The 20,692-nt window shown below is 50.9% G+C and overlaps 2 protein-coding genes across 8 annotated transcripts in view; one reads left to right on the top strand and one right to left on the bottom strand.

Annotated features, from left to right (window-relative positions):
* The first annotated feature begins 699 nt into the window (after positions 1–699).
* On the top strand, positions 700–17,873 carry GDI2 (GDP dissociation inhibitor 2). Its single transcript, XM_030013716.1, has 11 exons — positions 700–928; positions 9,144–9,251; positions 10,180–10,279; positions 11,568–11,702; positions 13,111–13,309; positions 13,692–13,823; positions 14,397–14,496; positions 15,499–15,670; positions 16,364–16,508; positions 16,753–16,807; positions 16,883–17,873. Exons 1-11 carry the CDS (start codon positions 884–886, stop codon positions 17,036–17,038), a joined length of 1,347 nt encoding a protein of 448 aa, XP_029869576.1. The 5' UTR covers positions 700–883; the 3' UTR covers positions 17,039–17,873.
* Positions 17,874–19,138: 1,265 nt separating this feature from the next.
* The window catches only part of TASOR2 (transcription activation suppressor family member 2), a 44,199-nt gene continuing 42,645 nt past the window's right edge, over positions 19,139–20,692 (bottom strand). For 6 of the 7 annotated variants that reach the window (XM_030013714.2, XM_041123353.1, XM_030013711.2 and 3 more), the window contains 2 exons: positions 20,266–20,380; positions 19,139–19,931 (listed from right to left, as the gene is read on the bottom strand). In XM_030013714.2, coding sequence (XP_029869574.1) covers positions 19,928–19,931; positions 20,266–20,380 — 119 coding nt within the window. In that variant the 3' untranslated portion in view covers positions 19,139–19,927. Of the gene's footprint in view, positions 19,932–20,261; positions 20,381–20,692 lie in introns of those variants that run through there. The other variant, XM_030013713.2, reaches the window with a different exon arrangement.

Here is a 20,692-nt window from a genome sequence, read left to right on the forward strand (position 1 = left end):
TGGACGTAGGCGTCGCGCGCCCGTTGCGCGGTCAAGCGTGTGCCCGTGCAACCGGGGCGCGCGCGCGCCCCGATTGCTACCCGCGTGCACGCGCCTGTTGGCACGCCCGCGCGCCCTTTGCACGCCCGCGCACCCTTTGCACGCCCGCGCGCCCTTCTGCGCACTCGCAGGCGTCGCGCGTGAGCCATGTGCCCCCGTCGTGCGCGTGCCCCGTTGCACCGGCGGCGCACGTGCGCGCCCGCTGCGCGCACCCGTCGTGTGGGCGTGCGGCCAGGGCACGCGCGGGTGTGCAGCGGGTGCCCGCGCGGGCGGCCCCGGTTGCACGGGCACACGCGTGACCGCGCGACGGGCGCGTAGCTCACGCGTGCTCCCGTGCCACCGCGGCGCGCCCGCGCGCCCGGCCCTTGCACGCCTGCACGCGGCCGCCGCCACGCCCCCCCCCCCGCCTCGCGCACGAGGCACGTGCCCGCGCGCGCCCTGCCCGTCGAGGTCGGCCCCGGCGGTGCTCGGAGCTGCACGAACCCGGAGGGGAGGGGAGGGGAGGGGAGCGGGCGGACCGCGCATGCGCGCCGCCGCCGCCCCACCACGGTGGCAGCGCCGTCGGCGCGGCGGCGCGGGGCCCGCCCCCTTTAGCGACGGCGAGGCCGGCCAATGGCGGGCGGCGCCGGGCGTTGATTGGCAGGCGCGGGGAGGTGGCGGGGGGGTGGTGCGGCTCCGCCCCCTCCCGGCGCGGTCTCTTCACGGCGGCGGCGGCGGCTCCATTTTCTCCCGCTTCCCGCAGCGCCCGGCTCGCCTCAGCCCCGGCCGGCGGAGAAAGAGAGAGAGAGACCCGAGAGACGCTTTTCCCCCCCCGCACCCCGTTCTTCCCTTCCCCTCCGCCGCCATGAATGAGGAATACGACGTGATCGTGCTGGGCACCGGCCTCACGGTGAGGAGGAGCCGCCGCCTGGGCCTCGGGCCTGCCGCGGGTCGGACGCCGCCCTGCCCTGACTCCCCCCCCGCCCCTCCCCGGCCCCCTCATCCCGGTGCTTAGGTGCTGCCTGCCTCTGGTCCCCCTCCCCATCCCTCACACGGGTGCTGATCCCCGCTCCCCCTCGGGCGGCGGTGTCCTTTTGCCCATCTATCACCTTCCCCCCCCTCACACTCACACAGCCCCGAGTAGGGCCGCCTGGGGGGGGGGGGGGGGTCAGCGCCCCCCCCCCCCCCATCGCTTCGGGTACACGGGTCCCTCCCCTGGATGCTGGGGTCTGTTCCCCAATTTTTTACCTGATTAGCACACACCCCCCCCGGGACCTTATGGTCCTTTTCTTCCTGTCACCTCATCATCGCAGCCCCCCCCCCCCCCCCCCACCCCCGGCTGGGGTGCCTGGGTTCCTGCTTTCCCCTCTCCAAATATTACCCTGGGGTGCCTGCGTTCTGGTGTCCCCCCCGTCCCCCCCCCCTCCACGGGACACCTGGGTCCTTTCCCCCCATCTCTCATCTAATTATCATAGCACCCCCCATCACTACACCCCCCCCCCCATCCCCCGGTCGACCACCTGCGTCCTTTTCCCCCCCTCCCTAACTAGACCCCCGCGCTGGGTTCTGTGTTTTTGGTTGGGTTTTTTTTTTGGTTTGTTTTTTGGTTTTTATGATTATAATAGACCCCCGTGTTTGGATGTCACCCCCCCCACCATACCCCCCCGTCCGCCTGGGTCCCCCCCCAGCTCCCGGGAGGCCCCTGGTCCGCGGCGTTGTTGCCTGTGGGAGGCCCCAGGAAATGCAGTTGTTTAGCGGAGGGAGGGCGGGGGACGACGGACAATAAAACGCCAACGGGGATTTATTGCTTGCTTTTTTTTTTTTTTTTTTTAATTATTATTATTTTATTTTTCACTTCATCCCCAAAACCGGAGGTGGCTGCAGGTCCATGGAGCCGTGCCCTCCCCGGAGCCGAGCCTGGCTTAGGGTGGAGGCAGACCTGGTTATATCCATCCCCCCCCCTCCGCCCCATCCCCGCTCCGCCTTTGCAGCCTTCGGCTCTCCATCCAGCCCTGACTGCAGCAGGAGGGGGATGGGGAGGCGGGCGAGCCCTGCACGCCTGTCAAATTTGTCTGATTCCCCCCCCCACCACCCCCCAAAAAAAAAATCCTTTCCTGCGTTGTCGCTTCATCTCGGTCATCCCTGAAGAAAGCTGACAGCTGATGGCACTTGGGGGTGCGGCGGAGGGAGGGGGATGAGCCATGGTGGGGCTTTGTCCTATTGTGGAGGATGCAGCCCGCGCTGCAGGCTGCCGAGCAGAAAAAAAAAAAAAAAAAAAAAAGAAATGGCAGTGCTGCTGCCCATCAGGTTTGCTGGTGGGGATTTCTTCTGGTTCCTGCCTTCCTTCGAAGCAGGGAGATGGCTGGGGACACTGCTAGTTTGTCCGCTGTGGGTTTAGTAGGGGCTGAAGGGTGGATTGCAGGTTACAAATAAGAGGCATTGTTTGAAGAAGGGGAGAAGAAAATCCAATATGGTGGAGAGGAGCTTTTCCTCGCAGTTAAATAGCCTTTCCTGCTTTTGTTTCCTCCTGTTAACCGGGAGAGGTGGCTAGACAAAGAGATATCTTTGGGGTTGGCCGTGAGGGATTTCCCCCACTTCCCCTGTTGATGGTAATTGTAAATAGAAATATGTGCGCTTCCTACTGTGGCTTTGGTGCTGTGATTGACGGGGCTGCCACAGTGGTGAAGGCATCATGTCTGCTGACACAGGACTGGGGCACGGCTGCTTAAGGCAGATCTGGTTTATCATCCCCCTGTTTCGAGTAAGGGAATAATGGTAACAAAACCAGGATGTGGCACAAAGAAAATGTGCAAAGTGTGGGAGCGTCTTCCCAGCTGCTGCCCTAGGGTAAACCCAACTTTCCTGGTTGCTTTCATTCTTTTCTCTAAAAGCTCTTCCTTTGAGGTAGCAGGAGTGACTTACAAGGCAAAAGCTTCTTCCCTTTGATAGGGAAAGCTGCAGTCTGTCCTAAAACCTGTCTCTGGCTCACCAAAGCAGGGAAACAGACTTTTGGGGAGGTGAAATATAATGAGCTTCTAGTGAAGGGGCCTCCAATAGATCTGAGCTCCATTAAAATGTTAATTTATGCTTTAGAGTGAGCTGTGGTATCAAGTTGGTAAGCACCATGCTTAATCTCAAACTGACAAATGCCAATGTAAATTTGACAAAAGGCCTCTTGTGAAATCACTTTTAAGACAAGCTAATGCTAATGATCAGCAGTTGAGTTAAAAGGAATAAATTATGGCCGTATTTTAAGGTGTGCTGACCAAACTCCAGAGCCTGAGAGCGTGCAGGAGCACTTATTTTCCTTCTGATGTGCAGGCTTTACCCCTGAAATACCAATTAGAACAGGATGGACTCCATCTCAACTTGAGCAGCTTGTGTGGAAAAGCAAGTGAATGGAAACCAGAGGTCCTGGTGCAGCCAGGATGTTCCGATCCTAAAATGCACAGTGTTGGCTCAACCGTTGTGGCTGGCGAATAGTGTCGGACTGGAGCCTGGTTCAGGCTGGGCTACAGAACTCTCTGCAGTCAGATGAGGCATCAAACTGGAAGCTTGAAGGTTGCTTCCTGAGGAAAAGGAACTGGAAAACACGCTGCGTAAACACATTCAGTTGTTTCTCTTCTTTTCCCAAGAGCCTTGAACTGTCATGAAACTTCTGCTGATGTTTTCAACCACCCTTTCCTTAAAGCTGGTCCTTGCAGAAGTGGACTATACTATTGGAGTCCCATCAGGCTACTGTTGTAGCTCAGGGAGTTTGTGTCTCCTCTCTGAAAAGCCTGACTTGCATCTCAAGTACCCATCTTGATGATGCCTGAACAAAATGAGATTAAATGGGTGTCCTGTTTGCTAGATACTCGAGTGCTCTGCCTCTTTGCCAGGCTACCTGTTGGGCTGTGCCCATCTTATGTCTTGTCCCATGAGAGTTAGCGATTGATTCGTCCCAGCATCCATCACTAGAACTTGTACAAAGCCCATAAAATAGCTGTAATCCAGACCATCTGGGAGAGGCAGGGAGCGGCTGTTGATCTGGAGGGTTTTTTCTTTCTCTTTCCAAAGTGAAAGTTCAGTTGTTGGTTTAAAGAGGAAAAATAAATGGTCGGAATCTTGGTAAAAGAGCCTCAAATACATCCGTTGCAGTGGCCGTCCTGGTTGGGTCTGCAGGGCCACCGCTATGTAAATGCACAAGAGTGCATGCATAAATTCCACTTTTGATGGATCTGAAAGCGCAACATCAATATTTCAGGTGTTAATCTCTTTTTCAACCAGTAATGAAGAGCTCAGGCAGCTTTAGGACTGGGATTACTGGCACTCAAAATATTTCAGCTTTTCCCTTATGTCTGCTAATTGGAGACCCCATTGCAGTGCCAAGCTTGTAAAGATACATCTTAGCAGTATGGGGAAAAATAATCCCAGCGCATTTTCAATCCAGATATGACAGCCTCAAACTTACACGAGGTATAATTAACTTCACAGTGCTCAGACTAGAGCAGTGTGTTCCTCCCGATCCCTCCATGCATTGAGCGGTGGTGAAGTGTTAGGCCGTGTGTGCTAACTACAGGGCAGGTAATCTGCAAAGCACTGGTGGTGGTGGGTCTGGCTGCCCTAGGACGAGAGCCGGTAGTTCTTCCAGCTCCTGTATCCTGGAGGTGCTGGTGGGAATGACTTCTCCAAGTTGCTCAAGTCTTAATAGCTTTAAGAACCTTGGTTTAGGCTTGCTAGGTGCGTTGTGCATTGCAGATTAGGCAGCATCTTTCTCCAGACCTACTGCACAAACTTGTTTTTAATCTGGTGCGGTAATCAGCAGGCTGGAGAACACCTAGGGTTTTTATTTTCAGACTTGTCTTTTCAGTTCACCTTAATTTACACCTCTCTGGCCTGGAAATGGCTCGGCACTCGCTCACCGGGACATTTGGGAGTGGGATGCTGTGCCCACTGACAGGCGCTCATTATCTGCTTTCTGTGCTCCAGATGATGTGGGTTATTTGACATGAATGTTGGGCATAATTAAACTATCTTGTTTAGCCCCAGTAGATGAACACCATGTTCTTGCTGGGTTTTCACTCGTTGCAGGCACCAGTGCGCTGAACTAAGCTTCTTACCTGCCAGCTGCCTCACTGCATTAAAGCTATATAAATCCATCACAGAGATACACATTCACTTTCTATAGAAGCAGAGTAGCCAAACTCTTTGGTTCAAGATATATTTAATCATACAGGCACAGGCCTCATTGCTTATGGAGCCTAAATAAAGAACGTGAAAGTGACTGTGAGGACCAAGTGGAATGTCACTGTCCCTTGCATCATCCCCTGGTAGCGGAGGGGATTGCTCAAGTGCAGTGAGTAATTGCTTTTGCAGTTTGTATGGCTAAGCAGAGCTTTGAGTCTTGCTTGTTGGGACTCCAGTGTGGTAGATGTAGCCGACATATGCTAGAGGTGGAATGGGCGATACTAACGAGCTGTGTGTAACTTCTTGCTCACCATGGCCCGGCCCTGTCTTTCTAAGACAGAGCTCTTGCTGTGCCAGAACCCGGTCTCGAAAATTAAGGGATTTTGCAAAATGTTTTGCGCAGAATCCTCCCCTCAGTGCTGTTAGATGGACCGAGTTTCCATCGGTCAGTCTGAGCCTTTCTGAACTGCCGCCCTACTTGGAGAAAATCCATGTAAACCTACTTGCTTCCCTTGATTCCTGAAGGCTTTTGTGTGCAGAAGGTCTGTTCATGCAAGCGAGGGAAGAGCTGATGGTCTTAAGCAAGCATGGAAACACCAATACCTCTGCGTTACCCCTTACTCCTATATTTTTTTTTTTTCTTTTCATGGATTTGTATCGAATGTGCTGTCTCTACGTTTCTGAAGTGCGTTGCGCTCTGGTTCTGTGCTTTCCGGCCATTTGAAGTGGCTGAGCTGTGCTGCAGACAACATCGATGGCTGTAAGACTTGCTCTGTCATTCATTCAGCAACACAATGCGAGCTCTCGGGAGCTGGGAGCCTATCGTAACCTGAAGCTGTGGATTATAGTAGCACAGCGTGACTGTAATTTGCGCGAAGATTGTGTTCGGCCCCGGCTGGTAACCTGGAGCTTTCCCTGCTGCGTCTTGGTGCCCTTTCTGCTGTCAGCAGCTGCTCAGTTTTACCCCGATTGCACAGTGTTGATGTCTATAATATGGTCAGAAAGCCGCAGATTTGAACTCTGACGCTTCCTCTTTTTTATTTGCAGTCTAAACTGTTTCCAGCCCTTCCCTTATCGGTACAGGCTGTTTGTTTTCCTCGCTCCCTGACCCAAACGACATAATGACATATCAAGCGGTTCCTAGACGCAGACTAGCGCACCAGTGGATGGGTATAGGCAGCGGTCAGCCAGCGCAGCCGTCGAAAGGAATTGCTGAGCTGGGAGGATAAATCTATTGTGCATCTCGTGTGTTTTATGACCGTGCCGTTGCCTCATCGGCTGTGAAAGGAAGCGATGGTGAAAGGCCTGCACAGGCTTTCAATGCTTCAGGGCTCTGCAGGAGCCTGGGTGATATAATGAATATGTTAAATGAGCCTTGGATAAAGTAGTATCGTAATACCTCCACCTCGATGCCCATATCGGTGCTTAATGGGTATGAAATAAGATTGAAAAGGTACTTAAGACCTCTTACATCTTCTGCTGATACCCAAATTTGCTCGAGGGGGATGCTGGCAATTTGGGCAGGCAACCTGTTGAGAAGTGATGGGTGCACTATTCTGAGAAGATAGAGCAAGAAATGCTTTGAAGTTTCCTTAAATGGAGGAAGGAAATCAGCTGACATCTGGACCGAAGAATGTAGCTTCTGCAGCTTTTACTGTAACTTCATCCCTCCAATTGATATTTATTTTGTTTTGAAATCCTGGTTGGCTTCCTCGTGGCTCAGCTCCAGCATGGACGTTGTCAGTCCTTTACCACCATCTGGCAGAGCTGCTGAGCCAGGGTTTTGGAAGATGTTCCAGGGGGAATAAAACTGCAGGTTAGGGCAAAGAGTCAAACCAGAGCCCTGGCGTAGAGCTGTGTGAAATCTGGTTTAACTGAGAAAATCACGCTGGCTAGTGGTGATGCACTTGGTGTGATAGTCCCACGTTGCCTGTGGTAAATCATTCATGTTTTAACTGACACCATAAAAGCTACCTATACTTTCCCTTGTGCGGTTTCTCAGCCTTGTAAGGCTCATGGTGCTCTTGAGTAGTGTCTTAACACAGGGTTTGGCGCAGCTGTGTCTGCTGTAAGGGTCTCTGCTTGCTTCAGCCTGTCTGGAAAAAGTGGAGGGGCCTTGTAGGACATGAGGGATCTGGAGCCTGTGGAGGATGGTATGGCATAGGAAGGAGCAGCTGGTGGATCATGGAGAGGTTTCGTGGGAAGTACTGCGGCTAACTCTGTTCAGGATCCGTGTGGCGACTGTGAAGCCTCGTGGGCACTGTGTTTTAAATCACCCACGACTTCAGGGATTAAACTTGGAGCATCCCATTCTTGCCGTGCACCAGGCAGGCAGCTCTAGCTTTGCTCTTTGGGGCCCTGGCTGAATTACCATGGCATCCTGGTGGGTAACAGGCTGGCTAGCATTGCCTTGCTCTCCCAGCAGAGAAGATTTGCCCGTTGCCACCTGGAAGCGCAAGAACAGCAAGTCCTCACGCCAGCAATCCCTGGCACCTACAGATGTTGAGACACTTCAGAACAAAATAACCCCTCGTGCAAGCTGCCTTTACCGTGGGTTGGTCTTTGGCTGGTGAATTTGAAGATGATTTTAAAAGCTTCCTTTACACCAAGGATTTACCAGAGTTAGGATTTGCAAGTCATGCAAACAATATACAGTGGGAGACTTTCTGCGTTATAACTGTGGTTTGGCTGAGTGCGCTAACCGATACCTGTATTGGTCAGCGTTGCCATAACTTAGTTTAAAATAAGCCTCCTACACGCCGCAGCAGGGGGGAAGTGACACAGGAGGAGAGTCCCGAGCGCTCCGTGGGGCAAGATGCATCTGGAGTAAACACGAAGGATCTCACGGAGACACAGATATCTGCCAGGAGGGCTGAGCTGCTGGTTTTGTTGAAGGAACGGCTCCTCCGCTCCTCGGCGAGCAGATGTGCAGCAGTGGCATCTCTCAGCAGCTGGATGTGGGGTTTTACAGGCTGAATGAAAGATAATGTGACATGTGGCCGGGACCTACAAATTAGATAATGCTGATGGTGAACATGAACTCAATTGCAGATGTAATTCTGCCTTTGGAGAGAGTTGAGGCAGAGCAAGAAAGATCAGTAAAACCTCCACAATAAGCAGTCCTAAACATGCAAGTATTCAAGTTTTTGTTAGACTCTTTGGCTTGTGAATGCCAGAGCTGGTGACCAGGTTAGTTGCAAAGTTGTGTTTTAATGGGGATTTAGCTGTGCAAGTCCTTAGCTGGCTCTGCAAACTACAACCTGTGTTCCTCTGTGGTTAGTTTCAGCCTCTTGCGTTCAGACATAGCAGCTGATCTGCTGCTCAAAGTAATCTCAGTGTTTTTAATCTCACTGGGTACATAGCAAGGATACTGAAGTGTCTACTGAGTTGTTAAAGCTCCCAAACGGCTTAATCTAGTCTTTATGCTACCTCTACCTTCTAAGAGTAGCTGTTGACTCTCTTGCATGTCCCAGTGTGGCAAATACCAGCGACTGAGGTTTTGCGGAGACTAACTGAAGTCCGGGTAAGATTTCCTGCTGTCGCCCATAAATGAGGGTGCTGCCTCTCTATGGACATCCTTAAATTGATAGCTGGTGGTTTAGGAGTATAGATTTTTCCTAATCTGGCCCAAATGTATGAACTTCCCAGAAGCTTCCTCAGGGGAGGTCTGATTAGGTGGTGGTTGTGTAGTTAAAACCTCTTGGTTGGCCTGCCCAGAGCAGACAGCAAACCTAGCAAGGGGTTAATCTGTCTCAGATAGAAGTCTTTCAGCATGCATGTCTTAATTGTGGAGTGAGGCAACTGGTGTGTTTGTTTTCAAAGGACTGTGCAGGTACGTTCCAATCTAGGCATGCAGCAGGCTGTCTGAACATGCTCTTTGAGAGAGCATCGTTAGGAAAAATGGCTCAAATGCAACTAACATGTCCCTTGCATCCTTTCGTTTCCTCTGTCTGTAGGAATGCATCCTCTCTGGGATCATGTCAGTGAATGGAAAGAAGGTCCTTCACATGGATCGTAACTCTTACTATGGAGGGGAAAGCGCATCTATTACACCCCTGGAGGATGTAAGTATGGAGGTTGACACCCGCCTATTGTGTCCTCCCCAGGCTCATAAAGGGGGCTTTATTTCGAGCTATCCTAGGGGTGGATTCGAAGTAATTACTCCTAAGGGTTTCTTTTGAGTAAGAATGTTTTATGGCACTTCCACACCAGATAATAGTGGGGGAGAAAACAGTGTGTATGTTTATACTTGGTAGAAGCACTTGTTTTCTGTAGTTCCCAGCCGAGATTCAAGCGTGCAGCACTTGAGCGATCATTCGGAGGTATAATGCCCGACAGTTTGATGTTAAAACTCTTCGGCTAAATTGCTACTGCCACGCTTGTTGGCAAACGTTGGCCTAAGAAATGCTGTGTGCTCTTTGTGCCCTGATGTTACGCTTGGTCCTTGGTCTGTGAGCTAGATAGGTCACTTGGTCACTTCCAGCTAGATAGGTGCCATCTCATTTGGTTACTGCTTGCACCCTGTGACTGTGTACCCCTAAAGCTGTTAGGGTGGCTGATGAATCAGATGTCAGGAAATCATCGCTCTCCTTACTGCTTAACTGGGTTAAATATTTATATTGGGGAATATGATTTAAGTATATGGAGGAGCCTGCCCTCTCCTGAAGTAGGCACTTTGATCAGATTACCTTTAGCTATGTTAAGCAGTATTTCGGTTCAGCAGGTCATAAATTCCCAAGCTTTAAGCCTTGGAGGAAGAAAGACTGGATGAGCAGAATAACGCTGCCTGATTCTTACTGTAAGAATTTACTGGATGTGCATTGTGTATTGCATCAAAAATCAAACTGGAGCTAAAAAGCTGGCCAAAAGCTTGCTGTGAAGAGCTTATGTTCAGCTGGGGAGATGTGGGGGTGGAAAGTGTGTACATGTGTGGGAGAAATTATACCCATAGATATTTCCTCTGCTATAATAAGTTTTGTATTCTCTCCGAAGCTCTACAAAAGGTTTAATCTACCAGGAACTCCACCAGAATCTATGGGGCGAGGAAGAGACTGGAATGTGGACCTAATTCCAAAATTCCTTATGGCTAACGGTAAGCGATACAGAGCTCCCAAATCTGCCTTGTAAGCTTAGCCTGGGCTAGTGTTCAGTGCTGTAATCGAATAAACAGCCCTTCAGCCATCTCTCCATGAACTTGTTGAAGCATTAATCAAAGAGCTGTGGAAAGCTCACTCGAGCTGATCTGCATGCCTTTATGCCAGAAGCACCACGGCTTCTGCTCCGTGACTCGTTTTGGCTGTGGGCATTTCAAACACAGGAGATGGCTCCAGCTTGGAGTGCGCAGCAATGGCATGTCTGGAAGGTTTGAACGTCCGTTTTCCAACATCCTCTCTTAATGTGTTTGCATTTCTAGCCAAAGTTAATGCCATGAATTCGTGCGTTGTTATTCTTCCATGGCTTAGGAAGAAACGGTTGATTCCATGGTGACTGTCAATTCCTTTTGTTCCTATTTTATGGCTTGCAGACTCTGTTGTCCCTTACTGATGCTACAAATCCTCATTCTTTAATCTATGTGTTCCAGTACTGGGACGGGTCTTCTAGACCAAATCCAGTATCGGTGAAGTGGTTATCAATGCAACCAAGTTCAGGGGCAACTCCCTTTGCCAAATACCAACTGCTTGCTACTGGAATCTCCTGTCCCTGAAGCACGAGGGGATAGATGTGTTGTGTAGGGCCAGTCTTGCTCAAGGCTAGTGCAGTGGAAGACTTCATAGATTCCAGTCAAGGTTTGGTTACTCTAGTCTCAGCTTACTTTCAGTTTGCGCAGGCATTGTGGTGCATTTCTCAGGGACAGCATCCCTCTGGGGATGTGACAGTGCGTGGGGACAGGTAAGTGGGCATATGGTGACACTAGCTGCTCGCAGGCCAGGGGTTAATTTGTGGTAAGTTGGCTGGACAACTAATATGCAGGCTGTGCTAGATCTGAATAGCGAGGAAGAGGAGCTGCTGCCGTCCAAAGACATGACCTTGTTTGTCATGTTGAGTGTGAATGAACTACAGGGAGCAGAGCAGCAGTGTTCTGCAGCGGATTAACATGCTGCAGGATGGCTTTTACTCAGAGGACTGATGGAAACCACAGGACTGAAAAGGAAGCTGTTAATTGCCTGTGAGCGAGCCTTGAAACTGCCTCATAATGCACTAGTGAGTATCTGCCACACCCCGTATGTTCCACAAAGGTGTAAGGGCTGTGTGGGTTGAACGTGGTGCTGCTGTTGAAGGGTTTGCTGTGTTGGAAGAACTGTCTGTCTTGTGAGAAGCACTGTCCTCTTGGCTTCTGGCTACAGACCAGCTGGTTGACTTGTGCCAAACCTCCTTTCCAGGTCAGTTGGTAAAGATGCTGCTCTACACAGAAGTCACTCGCTACTTAGACTTCAAGGTGATTGAGGGGAGCTTCGTCTACAAGGGAGGAAAGATCTACAAAGTTCCTTCCACTGAGGCGGAAGCCTTGGCATCCAGTGAGTAGTTACACCTTGCTTTGTTTCCTCCTGAGGCTACCATCTCTAAACAAAGGCAAGACAGGTCTCTGCCACCCACATTTCAGGATATTCTGTGCTCATGTAGGAAAGAAATCTTGACGCTTCTCACGTCGTGCTGTGTGTAGACTCCACCTTGGTAACAAGCTGTGCTTAGCATAGGATTTTTCTGCATCTCATTTGACTTCAAACACCACTTGCAGTGTGAGTCTTGGGCTTCCTGAGCCTTGAGTTACTGTTTTCTTGGAGCTTTCAAATGGAGCCAGTCAAGCTGCCTGTTCTATGGCTCATCTGGTGAGAATTTGGCAGTATTTTACTTCCTCGAGAGGTTACGTTTGGGGCTTATGGTCCCAGCTCTGCCATAAATGTTTTAATTTCAGGTCCTTATTGGATGGAATCGTGTGTGTGAAAAATGTTGCCACATTTGTCAGCAGGCAAATTGGGATGACTAATTCCAACGTGTGGCACCTAGCTCAAATCTTAATTGTTGTCTACTTAAATTTCACTCTTCAGATAAAACTACCGACCATTCATAATTGTGTAGTGAAATACATTAGGAGCTGGCAGAGGGCAGTCCATTAGCTTCAGATGCTGGATGTATTTAGTAGCATCTCTGAAGAGTCTCATGATAAAGTGACTCCTGCAAATAAGTACGTAGCTTGTCTGTACATTGGAGCCTCCCTCATGGCAGATATTCCTGTTTGCTGTGAAGTAATCGGTTGTTCCTTCAATTTGGCCATGTGCTGTCTCGTAAGTGGTCTTGTGCTTAAGAGACTCATGCTGGCAGAAGTAGGAGGTGCCTTTGGTGCCGTCTCTGCCTTCATGTTTCAGCAAGTCCAGTCTTGCTTCTCCAATTTGTAGAAAATTAAAACGCATAAATGGTGCCTTGTCCAATCTCGCGTTTGAAGTTTTGATGCTCGCAGCACTTGCTTGTTCCTTGGGGATGCTGCAGGAGAGCCCGGTGCTTGCTTTGTTGGAGCTTTCATCACCACACTTTGATGATGTTAAGTCTGGTAGATGCCAAGCACAGGTCCCTGCTTAGGGAAGCTGAGGCTGGGCTTTACACCGGGCCAAGTGGAAACTGCTCTCCAAGCTTTCCCCCAGCTGGGAGTAGTGTGTAGAATCTCGGCCTCCAGCCATGCCTTGAAAAAAGTTGGCCGTACCACCTCTTGAGGTCTGGGACACCAGGAGGGCTGTCAGTGCGGACCGGTTTGGCAGATGTTTGTCTCCTGCTTGAACAGAGAGCCTTGGTTAGCCCTCAGGGGCAAACTCCAGGTTATGGAGTGATGTTTGAAACACTCAGCAGTTCTTACCTGCTTCTTGATACTCTGTGGCAACGGAAAAGCCATTTAGTAGCGATGTGAGTTCTGACAAAACACCTTGTTTTTAGGCTTAATGGGCTTGTTTGAGAAACGCCGGTTCAGGAAATTCCTAGTGTACGTTGCCAACTTTGATGAGAACGACCCCCGAACTTTCGAAGGTGTTGATCCCAAGAAGACCACCATGCGCGACGTGTATAAGAAGTTTGACCTGGGGCAAGATGTTATAGACTTCACTGGCCATGCCCTCGCACTCTACAGGACTGACGAGTAAGTGTGGGTTCAGTTGCTCCCCTAAATCAGCTGGGGTGCTGGGTGCTTACAGCACAGGCTTTGTGATTTGAGGGTAGGATGTATCGCAAAGTGTCTCTGTCCCTGGGTGCTGCATGAATCTTAAAATACTGGGTCCTCTGCTGAGGGGATATGTAAACTTTGTGGGTTCCTGGGGTTAATGAAACATCTCCTTCCTGAATGAAACCCCTTGTGACACTAAGTGCTTCTAAAAGGGAACTTCCAGGGAAATACTTGGCAGGAGCCGCTGGAGCGTGGGGAAGGAAACCTTCACAGGAAGTAAATGTTTTGCTCTCTGAGTGTATTCTGCTGTAAGTCTTGGTTTGTGAAACATTGCAAATCATGTAACTGCCCTCTCCAGCTATCTAGATCAACCATGCCAAGAAACAATCAACAGGATTAAGCTCTACAGCGAGTCACTGGCCAGATACGGTAAAAGCCCGTACCTTTATCCCCTCTATGGCCTTGGAGAGCTGCCCCAGGGATTTGCAAGGTGAGAACTTGGTTTTGGACTCCGGTGTTTTCTCAACCCTACTCTGGCACCTGGTGGGGGATCAGATACGTGGAGTCAGTGGTCAGGCTTCCAGAACGTGACACCTCTTAAAAATACTGTGGTCGTTAATGGTTCTCTCGCTGTCTTAATCAAGAAGCAATTCCTCCATGTGAGGTCGCTTCTTTCCAGGCTTGTTTACTGCGATTGCTGTTAGTGGTGATAGTTCTGGGTTTGCTCAGAGATGCTGTTTGCAGCATCTTATTTATCCAAGAGGTTGGATTTGCCTACGTGGTGTAGCCTGCAGCTCTTGCACTGTAGGACTGTCTGGGTTGCACCAAGCAGATTCTTTCTAGCTGGATGTAATTTTGCCTATAACTTGCTGGAAATACCAGCAGATGCCTTGCCGAAAGAACAGCAGACAGCATCTGCTGCGTAGATGTTTAAGCAGTGTATTTTGAAGCAGTTTGTCTAGTGTGTGGTTTGTCCAAGTGGAACAGAAACAAGGGGCTGGAAGGGCCGTTAAAAACCAAACGCACACCTGTGGAACATGCTGAAGTGGCTTTACTCTTGCAGGCTAAGTGCTATATATGGAGGCACCTACATGCTGAACAAGCCCATTGAAGAGATTGTGATAGAAAATGGCAAAGTGGTTGGTGTGAAGTCTGAAGGGGAGGTACGGTACCTTCCAGTTCTTTCCTTACTCCCCACTCCCCATCTTGCGTCTCAAAATTGAGGCTGTTGGTCATCGATCTGAACAAATGCAGTGCGAAAACCCTCATCAGAGCCCTAGGACCAAAACTGCTTGGCCAGTGCTGTTTTTTGCCCCGTGCCAACTTCCTTAAGACATGTTGATGTTTTCATGGTGAGGAGTGCAGTACAGTAGTCCTACTCCAGGAGTTGGAATGAAGTCTCCATGGGCTGGCAAGGTTGTCTTCTGAATAAATCAGGCTGGCTAAACTGGAAAGGAGCTGCCTGCTTGTGTCTAACCTGGGTATGAAACCAGCTCTGCCCTTGACATTAAGTATTAGCTGCTGAGACAGCTGGCACGCAGCCTTTCTGCAGCTTCTTCTCAACCTGGCAATATAAAGCTAGTGAGAGTGCTGCGAGCTGCTTAGAAGCTATAAATGTGCTCCCAACTGGAGCGGGAGCTTCGCAGGACAGTTTAGCGCTTGCTGGTAGGGTAACGTGTCCCTTCTGGGGAGGGGTGACGTGTCCTGGCTAGCAGTGGAGGTGGTAATCCATGCTATAGACTGACGTGCCCAAGTGCAGGGGGCCTGGAGGTTTTAAATTGGTCAAATATTAAACTATTACTGTAAAAATGAGTTGTAATGCAAACTGGTCCATTCTTATCTGTTTGGTTCAGCCTTAGCTGCGGCAAGTTATAGTCCTAGGCTGGAAGGACTGGACTCTGTAGGGGTTAGAGCGTAACTGCGCACTGAATGAAGGGGAAGATGCAATTGATCATGCAGCTATACGTAGCCTTTTAAGAGTAATGCACTGAGATTTTGATTGCCCAAGTTGAAGCTTGCTGCTGGCAGTGAAATAAGAACCTGATGCAGGAACAGCCACCTCAAACCACTCTTGGTTTTCCTCAAAATCAGCCGGTTCCCGGCCTGTGTCTGTCTGTGTACGCACCTCCGCGCGGTGGTCGCTCAAGGTCCGTCTGTCTCTGCAGGTTGCTCGCTGCAAACAGCTCATCTGCGACCCCAGCTACGTCTCGGACCGCGTAACGAAGGTCGGCCAAGTGATTCGGGTAATCTGCATCTTGAGCCACCCGATCAAGAATACAAACGATGCCAACTCGTGCCAGATCATCATTCCACAGAATCAGGTCAACCGAAAATCAGGTGCGTGGAGAGCGGGGAGACTGCCGGGGCGCGCGCGGGTCTCGTCGCTCTTGGGTTTTGAGGCAGGGTGGTCGTTAAGCGGCCTCACACCAAACACGTTCTCCGATGGCCCGGAGAGACGCGAATCAAACGGGAAATGCTCCTGTGGCAGACTTCACGTCCAGAAATCCTTCAGGCCCCAGCGAGGCCGTGCTTTAGTTTAGAGCAGCGGTGCGGGAGGTGGCAGAAGCCGGGGTGCCCGTGGTCGGAAAGTCGCGTGAGGAACCCGCCGAGGGAAGTGCCCCAACCTGGGAGAAGTGGGTGAGGAGCACGAGGCTGCTCTGGGAGGGGGGGCGAGGGCTGCGTGCAGCGGGGGGAAATGCTTCCTCGTCCTTACACAGAGGGGTGGGCTGCCTGCTGGGGACCCCGCTGGCTTTCAGGAGCCGTCAAAGCCACAGGAAACTGAATTTTGGAGATCTCACGGGGCTGCTTGTGTCCAGGCCCCTCAGCCAAGAGACTGAGAGCGCGTAGGACGGCAGGGCAAGGATGGAACTCGTTCAGGCGTGGCCTTAAGAGGAGGTACAAAGTGTTGGGGAGCAGGAAAAGGCGCGTGAGCGTGCAAGCTAGAGGCAGCTTTTGGGACGAGGCAGGCCTGACCCGGGCCGTTGGCCTGCCTGGCGCGTACTGACGCGTTGCCGCGATGTGCTTCCCCAGATATCTACGTCTGCATGATCTCCTCTGCGCACAACGTGGCAGCGCAGGGGAAGTACATCGCTATTGCCAGCACTACTGTGGAAACCGCGGACCCAGAGAAGGAAATCAAGCCGGCCTTGGACCTCTTGGAGCCCATCGAGCAGAAGTAAGCCCTTGACGAGCCCCCCTCTCGCCTCTCTGCTGCGAGCGCTTGCACCTGAGGCATGAAGGCAGCGGGGATCTGAAGGCTGTTTGGCTGCAAAGAGGTGTTGAAACTCTGAATTTCCTCTGCACCTTGACTGCTTACGCACTGGGCAGAGCGATACCCCTTAATTCAGCCGTTCTTGCACCAATACTGATGCTCGGCGATGCTCTAAAACCATTCTGACGCTCTTTTTTTCTCCTTGCAGGTTCGTTAGCATCAGCGACCTGTTTGCACCGACCGACCTGGGAACCGAAAGCCAGGTTAGTAAGCGCCGAGCTCGTGTTTGAGGGGGCGAGGAGAGAGGCTCGATGCTAAACGGCCGCTTCTCTTTCCAGATCTTCATTTCTCGCACCTATGACGCCACCACTCACTTTGAGACGACGTGCGATGACATCAAAGATATTTATAAGAGGATGATGGGATCAGAGTTTGACTTCGAAGAGATGAAACGCAAGAAAAATGATATCTATGGGGAGGAGGAGCAGCAGTAATGAGAATCTCTAATTAGGAGAAATTTAAATCGGCTAATATGAATATATAAGGAACTTAATGAACACTGTACGAAATTCAATATTGTAAGGCCTGCTTTTGTAATCCCATCTCTGAGAGATTGAAGAGTACTGCACTGGTAATGTTCCCCTTTTGGATATCATGTGTTAATTATTTCATTCTAGTAGGGCTGCTGTCCAGAATCTGGCAAATTACTGACTGATTTAATGACTAACCTCGTAAGCGAAAGGCAGACTGAACTTTATTTTTTTTCTTTTTGCAGACGTAGACGTTGGTGCAGATTTGAAATAACTCATTGACAGCTGTGTCTTACCTTGTATTTTTAATCATTTGTAAACATCCTTCACAATTATGTGCTTCTGGTGAGCTAGTAGATGTGACGGTTGTCACTCAAACCTGATTATCAAGGAAAATAGAAACTGAGCACTCCATTATTGTGGACAGCATCCCTAAAGTCTCTCCCATCAATCTAACTCTGTGGCAAGTTGTATTATGGACAAAGCCCACATCTATTGTAGCAGCAAATGTTGGCTTAGTTCTGGGCACAGAACTTAACCTCCACTTAAGCTTCTAAAACTGTTTACATCGGTTGGGACACAGCTGTGCCTAAGGCTCCTTTGTGTTTTAATCTTAATAAAATTGAGAGAACAAATTACAGAGCAGGCAAGATGTGGAAGTATTTTCTGTACCCTGGTGGCTTCTCGGATGGACCAAACGGCACTGCGGTATCGATATGACAGAGCCTGTGCTTCTCCTGTCTCCTGAAGGCTCCAAATGATTTCTGTACTGCGAAGTAAAGCCAAATTCTGGAAACCAGTCCTGTGCTCTGGTCTGATTCACTTCAGTTGTACGAGCAGCATCTCCTTTCTGAGATCCCTTGGATCTCTGCCTGCCAGGGTTGAAACGGGAGCGCTGCAGAGCATTTCCTGCTAGAAAACAGGCTCAGACTTCCTTGGTTTGGCTTCCTGGCCCCTGCTGCTCCAGCTGCTCTCAGGGCTGCTTTTGCCCGGGGAGAAGGTGCCGCAGCACAAGGCCCGTCACTGTGTCTCAGGCTGCGGGTAGGCGCAAGCCTGCTCGCTCCCTGCAGCCACCCCTAGTGCCTGCATCCAGAAATAGCACTCGCTTGAAGCCGTAGTAAATAATTCTTGCTCTCAGGGCACTGAGATCTCTCCGAATAGGAGATGCTCCTCTTCGGAGTGAGCCTTATTGATCCCCCGGCTGGGATCTTGCAGCCTGAAGCAATCCTGCGGTTGGGCGGCAGGCGTACAGTGAGGAGCAGGGCTCGTCTTTATACATGGCGATGCCAAGTGCCAGGAAAAATGAGAGCATGCCTTGGAACAGCTTTCTCCTGTGCTTGGCCAGGTAGGGTCGCTGGTGAAGGGCTCATCCTTCCTTTCAGCCGCAGCGGTGCTGCAGCTGCCGAAGAGGAACTGGCTCTTTCACCACATCTCGTTCACAAAGCCGTGCTGCGCTAAACGTGGCTGCGGCTGCCGCTTGCCTTCCTCCCTCCCCGGGCTTAGGGGCTTTCGGCGCTTCCTCTCCCTGGGCGGCGGTTCCAGGAACCACTTTTCCTTTTGAAGCCCCCGGTGCCTGTAGTGCCGGAGCGAGGCACGTAGCGGTGGCAGGGGAAGTTCTCCCTTGCCTTGTGCTTCCTCTCTTGAGCTGTTTTGGTGCTCAATAGCAACAGGTCGAGCCTTTTTGAAGGGCAAGAGGGATCCTAACACATGTGGAAAATGAGCTCCTTCCTCTAAACACTTCTGTTACCCTGCTCTGCTCTAACCTGGTTATTCCTCCGGCTCTTGTTACCCCTCTCCTGCTGGGAAGGAGTGAGCCTGCAACCCCGAGGCTCCGTGGGACCACCACCGCCTTTAGAGCCAAGCAGTCTTGCTCACTCTTTCCTTCAGGCGTGGGCTTCAAAGCTCTGGGGGTAATAATTCAGAACAAAGCTGATATTTGAGCTACGTGTGAGCTGGGAAAGCTGCTGTCCTCCACACCTGCTGAGGGAAACCCCTCTCCAGAGGGCAGCGGGCTGTGAAACTTCATTTTTTAGGTTTTTATTAATCAAACGCTGTACAAAGTCATCCTGTACATAATGTTCTTGCATTCTTTTATTAAAAAAAAAAAAAAAAAAAAGGACACCCTTGTCCTCCACAGCAATAGGTAGGGTATCTTACAAAGGTCTTTAATGCGGCATTTTCTTCCAGGCGCGTGTTTGTCTGAGCTACCATAAATAAGAGCTTTTTTGTTCCTGGGTCCTGTCGTCTGGCTATTTACAAGACTTCCACGTGCTGGAATGTGCTCAACTCCCAGCAGTTAAATGGTACCAAGAGGCAACAGGGGCGACTTGAAACGTAGTGTGGAGCAGACTGCCGCAGGCTCAGCAACACTCGGGGGCGGTGGTCCTGAACACCCATTTAAAATGTACACCCACCCCAGTGGCTAACGCGGGCGTCTTGTGTACAGTATGTACAGCAACAGCCATGTGGAAAATGCTTTTATTATTGTGGACTCGTATCGCCCCTAACTTTCAAGTAAAAGGCTTTTTTATTTTCCTATTTCTTCCAATGTCAGCTGCACTAATAGCTTGAAAACACTCCAATAATTTAAAACTGTGTAATGTTAAAATAACCTCTGTCCTATATGCAACTTGATGGCAGGGAGTAAATCCCCGGGAGGATTCACGTTAGCCATCTTTAAATAATTTCTATATACAGAACTAGAACCAACCTTCCCCCGCCACCTCTCTGCCCACGGCTCCTGTGTGCAGCACCCCAAACCCAGCGGGGCGTGGGGGCTGTCCCGCAGAGGATGAGGATGCCCAAACCAGCCCCTCAGGGTCTGGGGAAGAGCCGTGCCGCGGCTTCGCTTCGTCACCTGCAACACAGAGACGTGGCACGGGTTATTGCTCTGCTCCCCTCCGCGCTCCAGGCAGCGCCGACCTCTTGCAGAGCTTTCCCAGGACAAAGTGCCGGCGCGATTCCCGGTGCCGGCTCTGCCGAGCACGGGCCGTCCCGGCTACGGCTTCGGGATTCGGCCCTGAGCGTTGGCAGAGCCAGAGCAGATCCTGTAGCCAGCACCTGGGGAAGGTCCCTGCTCTGCTGTGGGAGCAGCTGGACCCCACTTCCCTGCCTGCCACCCCGCAGACAACCCCGGAGCTGCTCCCGGCCTTTTGGGGGAGAAGCGGTCGATCCCAAGCTCCCCTCCTTACCAGTAGCTTCTTCTAAATGGGGCAGCCGCTTTCTGCACCGTCCCAAGGAAAGCGTTGACGTCGGTCACGAGGATTCCTTTGCTTTCAAGGACCTCCCTGCTAACGCTGGGCTTTTCTGCAAAGGAAGGAGCAGCACTGTAGTTCAAACAAGCAAATGAGGTTGTTCTGAAACCCGTAGAAAATATCCCCAAATCCCACTACAGTTATTCTGTTTTGCAAATGCGAGCAGATTAACAGCGCCGCTTTGCAACCAGCCTCAGCCCAGCAAGGGCAGAATTAGAGTGTGACATAAAGCCAGCCACAGGCTCGAAAAATTGCCAGATTTTAGCAGACCGCCAAAAGTCTGTTCATTTTGCCTTTTACTGCACTGACTTGCAATGAATCAGTTCACACCTAACCTGCACCTCAAATAAATGATTCTAGTAGA

The sequence above is a fragment of the Aquila chrysaetos genome, chromosome 5, assembly GCF_900496995.4.
Source record: "Aquila chrysaetos chrysaetos chromosome 5, bAquChr1.4, whole genome shotgun sequence".
In the NCBI taxonomy this organism is placed as follows: Eukaryota; Metazoa; Chordata; class Aves; order Accipitriformes; family Accipitridae; genus Aquila; species Aquila chrysaetos.

Coding starts and splice junctions, on each gene's coding strand:
- GDI2 (XM_030013716.1), top strand. CDS start 884: ATGAATGAGGAATACGACGTGATCGTGCTGGGCACCGGCCTCACG. Junction 929..9,143: donor TGCTGGGCACCGGCCTCACG/GTGAGGAGGAGC, acceptor CTCTGTCTGTAG/GAATGCATCCTCTCTGGGAT. Junction 10,280..11,567: donor AAAATTCCTTATGGCTAACG/GTAAGCGATACA, acceptor CCTCCTTTCCAG/GTCAGTTGGTAAAGATGCTG.